Raw genomic sequence first — 6202 nt, forward strand, 5'->3', positions numbered from 1 at the left:
CCCCGACCCATCCCCAATCTTTCAGCATAATAAACTCAACTTACAAAAAAAATAAAACCAAGTTTAATAAGTGATCAAAACCATATGTCATAATCAGATTTTGTTTACATCAATCACAAAGTTTAACAAACATAAAAATGAAAAGTGATGATTTGGTACACAGATCGTCGAACAAAGTGACGATTGATAAACTCCTGGAATTGGGAACATAATTTGTTATATTGACTCTATCTCTGATGGTCTAATATAGACCAATTCATTTTAGTAGACTTAATTCAAATTCAATAAATGATCGTTATACTAATACTTTATATATATATATATATATATATATATATATATATATATATATATATATATATATATAGTCATCAAAGTGGGGGCAGAGCGAGTTGGAGAGTGTTATACCCGGCCCCGACCCCATCCCCGGTTTTAGCATAATGAGGATCCCCATCCCCGTACCCGGTATCCGTTTTGGCGGGGAATACCCATCCCCGATTGAGGCGGGTCAACCGGATTCCCCACCGGGTCGGGTGAAATTTCCATCCCTAGATCAAAGGAGTGTTTGAGATTGCTTATTTAAAAAACCTTTGATATGGATTGTTGAAGCTGCAAGATATTCTTTCGTTAGCTCTATGAGGGGAAAAATAACTATGGATTTCCCCGATTCGATTTACGAAAGGTGAAAGCTTATTCTTATTCCATGAATTTTAGGTAGAAGACGACAACATTGTCATGATTTGTTTTAGGGTTCTTCACTGTTTGATTGTGAGGCTGAAGCGAATAAAATTTCTATGTGAATTTACTAAGGATTTGTCGTGGAATCTTACCTAATAAGTTCAGACACATTGGGGTTTATGTGGACTAGAGATAGATATACTGAGGCTTACATGGATTATAGTAAGCCACATCATTACTTCCGCCTCAAAAATGCAACCTTTAAGCTTGGACGGTGTATACTCATTGTCTTATCTAATAGGTCAAATAATATTTTAGGGGATCCATAATATCAAAAAATTAGTTTGTTGACCAAATAAGACCGAAGATATAGTTTATTGTGTTACAATATCATTAATCCTAAATAAAATAGTAAAATCTTTTTTATTACCATAACCATATCCGTACAATGTATACCTAAGTACATCAAAAGGGTGTTTGAGATTATTTATTTAAAACAATGTTTTTTTAAGTGTAATAATTTATCCGGTGTAAAAATAGAGGTTTAAGACAAAAATATTTGGATTAACTTATAAGTATCAAAAAATAATAAACTAATATATTGTTTTTAAATAAGTTAACAACTTATCAAAATATATTTATTATTGGTACCATAATGTAATAAGCAGATTTTTTTTTGGCAAACCAATCACTTAAAAATGCTTATATCTAAGCTAATATTCCCTTTAAATAAGTAAAATCCCTAAAGACCCCCTAACTTAGACTCCATTTTACATCACCATATCTAGGCAATACAAGTCTACAACTTGGTTAATCCAACAATTGAGGTCTTTGTACAACCCACAAAGTCCATATTGTACAAGACCTTATGTTATTTCATATTGATCAAATGAATCAAGAACTATATCATTTCCCACATACTTATTCATAATCAAGATAATCCCGAAAATACAACAAGAAAAATACACTATATTGTAAGAAATCCTCATATTAATCTCACAATCTCAACATATTAATCAATAACATAATCAAGAAAAGGAAACAAACAAACCAAAATAACTTCAAACCTTACGGTTATGCCACAACGGGTGTCTTTCGGTTAGGCTCAAACACAAACTTCACAAGCGATTCTTTGATCGATAAAAGCTCGGGGAATTCTTTTTTCAACTTAGTGGTGTCAAGTTCATTGTTGCTTCTTTGTGCAATTATAACCTTTGCTTGCTCTTCAAGAGTGAAGTTCTTCCATGTGTAGCTTGAATCAATGTACTCTTTATACAACTCCAAGACCTCATTGTGGCTAACACAACCAGGGTTAGTGAAGTTGTAGATACCAGTTAGGTTTCTTTTTGCCATTTCAATGGAGATTGGGAGGAGTTCATCAAGAATGGTCATGGAGTTTGGAATGTCTACAACTTTTTCATATCGACTAATTTTTGTGATGAAGTTTCGGGGGTTTGTAAGATCGGATGAAATTGGCATTCTTACACGCAATGTGCATACATTTTCATAGTTTTTGAGCAATTCCTCTACCTGTGGATCAAACAAATTAGTTTTCATTGGTATAAATTATAATTGGGTAGATTTTTAAAAAGTTCAAGTGACTTAATATAAGAATTTGGATAAGTGGCAACATGCATGAAGTGTTTTTCATATGATTTTTGAAGTGCAATGTTGTAACAAAAAGAAATGAAAGTAGGATGTTAAAATACACAACAAAATGAAAGTGTGTACTTGTTCATGATCTTAGGTATCCAAACATATTTTTATTTTGTGTCTAATATCAATAAAATTGAAATAAATATGGCAGATGGAAGTAGATTAAACTAAAAAAGTTTTCACTTTTTGACAAAATGCAAACCAAGATCTTCGATCTACCACGTTTTATGAACAAATTCACACAAAAACGTTATAAAAACACAAATTGTCAAAAGGTGTATTAAAGTATGAAAAAAGAATAAATCTTCAAAATTGAAGTAATAATGCATCTTCAAAATTGAAGTAATAATGCAGTAAGTCAACTTAGGTTAATACTTTCATTTTGTGGGTCCCAAATTATACTTCTCTATAAAGTAAGAGGTCAAATTGACCATGAAACAAGACACAAAACAAGCTTAAGCTAATGAAAGATTTTATTTTATTTTTCTTGAAAACGTACATCAAGATTTTAGATCCACCACATTTCTATCAACATATTCAGTTATTCACACAAAAATATCATACGAACACAAAATCTTCAAAGGTGTACACTAAAGTATGAAAAAAAAATGGAATATTGAAATAAATATCAAATCTTCTTACAATTTATCTTTGTCCTATGGTTTTTGTTTCATGGGTCCCATATTATATTATAGGTCTCATTTAAGTAAAAACTAGTATGGACACATGAAATGAGGCATAAGTGTAAAAGTAAACTAACAAAAGCTTAGATTTTTCTTTATAATGCCTATATAGATCTTATATCCACCATTCTTTTATCAACAAATTTTAAACAAAAATATCTAAATAACACAAAATCCTCACATGGGTCATTGCTCAAAATCTTCAACATTATACTAATGTTGAATAAATTGGAATCTTGAAGTAAATATGAAGTTTTCTTACACAATCATAGCTTTACCCATTGGTGGGCCCCAAATCATAGCTTTCGTTATGGTAAAAAGTTAGTATGGACCCATGAAATGACACATAAACCATAATGAAAGCTTGGATCTTTCTTTAAAATGCACATCAAGACCTTAGATCCACCACATTTTCATCAACAATTTCACACAAAATATATCATAAAAGCACAAAGTTATTACAGTACATTGCAAAACTTTAATATTGTCCTAAAAATGGAATCTTAAAGTCAATATCAAATTTCCTACACAATAGATTTACTCATAGGTGGGTCCCAAATTAAAACTTTCTTTTAGGCAAGAAGATAGTATAGATCTATGAAACGAAAATGTCAAATAGAATGAAAACTAAATATTTATTTAAAATGCACATCAATATCTTAGATCCACCACATTTTTATCAAGATCTCACCCAACTCTTTAACATTATACTAAATTTTATACATAAAAAAACTAAGTTTTATTATTTTGAGTCCCAAAGATAAATACGACCCATGAAAGGAGGCACAATTTTCTATATGCAAATGAAAGCTTTTAGATTTGTTTTAAAAATTCACATCAAGATCTTTGGATCCACCTCATTTTTCAAGAAATTCACATAAAAATATCACAAAATCATCAAATGGGCAATCGAAATCATCAAGATTCTACCAACATTTGAAAAAAAATGAAATCTTGAAATATTAATACCAATTTTTCTTAGAATATTACCATTGCTTTAGTCTTGGAGTAGTAAGATCCGACGAAATTTGGAGTATCCTCTTCCTTAAACCCGACACCCGACCCGAGTTGATGCTCCGAATCATACTCAAATATACATCCAGTAGCATAGTTGATCAAAATCAACCCCTTTTCACGGCAAACGTCGGCGAGAGTTAGGGTTCCGACGACGTTAGTACGTATGGTCTCCACCTTGTGTGACTCACACCAGTCAACGTTTGGGCGGCCGGTAACTCCGGCAGCGTTGAATACATGGGTAGGATTGACGGCGGTGATGTCAGCGATAAGGGTGTCGCGAGACTCAAGACGGCCGGAGCCGTAGGTGTACTCGATGCCTTGAGCTTCGCAGAGTTTGCCCAATAGACCACCAATCCAACCGGTACGGCCGTAGATCAAGAACTTAAATGGCGTCGCCGGCGTGCCGTTGGATTGGGAAACCATTTTGAGGTGGTGAGAGTGAGAGTGAGAGAGAGAGAGAGATTTACCGATGGGGTGAATCTGACTCCGGCGGGTGTGTGATTGTTTATAGGAAGAGAGATATTCGCCAGCTGTTTTTATTTGTGTTGTTTACTTGAGATGAGATCTTGACACAGTGTCGGTTTGGAGTGAAGTTAGCAAAGTTGAAATCGATAAGATCATTTATATTTATAAAAAAAAACAACACGTTCAAAATGTAACATTATGCAATTAATTTAATAACTAGGGAAGAACCCGTTAGGAAAGAACCCCGTTTTGCGCGATTGAATTGGATTTCATTTTATTTCTTTTGAAAGAAAAATGTGATAGATTATAATTCTTTCATACTCTTTAAGAATAAAATCTATTATCACAATTTTAATCACAACCAAGACAGTTTTCCTCACCTCAGTCGGTGGTCCTAATGATGAATCAATCATAGTATATTGTTCAACCTATAAAGAGTACAAAACACAAAAATACTCTCATTTGAAGGTGTCACTTGGAAATAAGTTGTAAATGCTACAACCAACAATCCAAATCTGATCATTTTTCTTTCAAGGGCAATTACAATGAGAGTGATATCACACGGTCAAATAATTCATTTTAGTTGCCACCTACAAAAAAAAATGAATGTTCATATGAAAAAGTTTAGAACGCATCACACTTGGTCATTTTGTTTAATACCAATGTCATTATAATTTTATGTTAAGTCGAATGTCAAAGAGATTGGATAAATATTAAAGCATTATGAATAAATTAAAGATAAAGTAATGTAGTTACATTACTTTTTATCAGCAAGCACTGCCACCATTTGCGAAAATCAAATCCATTAACCTCATCTACGAAATTAAGTCAAACCTTAATCTACTCTTTGAAAAAGTGATTGTCCTTCGGTTCCCTCATTTAGTCTCATTTGAAATGGTTAGTTTAGTCTAGAAAAAAAAAACAGAAAAATATCTATGTAAAAAAAACACTTTATCCGGTCAGAGATCTATATGCATGAAAAGCTTTCTGCGTGACAGTCCTAAATGAACAGTTATGTGAGCACATCATATAATGTAAACTCTATTATATAAGTATACCATTATAACAGGTAATTGGATATTTTAATGTTAACTGTTTATATCAAAGAATACTTGGTGGTTGTGTCGTATCCTCCACCAAAAAACAAATCCATACCTGAAAAGTAGCAAACAAAAACACCACTGGCTTGTTCCAAATGCTAAAGGATATGTACCTGTAAATGGAAGGTTATTTTAGTAAATTCAACCAAATGAAAAGGCATTTGACTCGAAAGATTAAGGTTTAAAGTTTTTTTATTAAAGAGATTACGCAAATGTGAGTTTGGTCAAGTTAGCCATCACTTGTGGAATTGGTCCTCTTAGACTATTGTTATTTAGCCTCTTGGTATAGTTCAAACTCCAAAAGTTCAATAAACTAAAATCATCATAAGTGATTATTAAAAAAAAGGTAAATAGCTAATTTTACTACTTAAAAATATTGTAAGGTGTTAATATTAGTTAAATAAGGACGACGATTTTATCCTTGTAGGAGTTGATAAAAATAAAAAAGAACAACAACTAAACTTGTTTCAAAGGAGACATATATTATCAGTTACAACAGCTGATGAAGAACCTCCAGAAGCAATATGGACAGCTTTCTCAGCAGCTAGAGACTCAATAAATGAGGGAACACTCTGATGTTGTCAAGATCCATGTCTACCATAC

At 32.4% G+C, this 6202-nt stretch overlaps 1 protein-coding gene across 1 annotated transcript; it reads right to left on the reverse strand.

Moving 5' to 3' along the window:
- Positions 1-1568: 1568 nt before the first annotated feature.
- Positions 1569-4617, reverse strand: LOC145057089 (bifunctional dTDP-4-dehydrorhamnose 3,5-epimerase/dTDP-4-dehydrorhamnose reductase-like). The gene is made up of 2 exons (XM_079004856.1): positions 4008-4617; positions 1569-2208 (listed from the first exon to the last, which is right to left on the reverse strand). The coding sequence occupies exons 1-2, from the start codon at positions 4455-4457 to the stop codon at positions 1753-1755; spliced, it is 906 nt and encodes a 301-aa protein (XP_078860982.1). The 5' UTR covers positions 4458-4617; the 3' UTR covers positions 1569-1752.
- Positions 4618-6202: the final 1585 nt, after the last annotated feature.

The sequence above is a fragment of the Lactuca serriola genome, chromosome 6 (assembly GCF_051521515.1).
Source record: "Lactuca serriola cultivar US96UC23 chromosome 6, Lser_US96UC23_V15, whole genome shotgun sequence".
Taxonomy (NCBI): domain Eukaryota; kingdom Viridiplantae; phylum Streptophyta; class Magnoliopsida; order Asterales; family Asteraceae; genus Lactuca; species Lactuca serriola.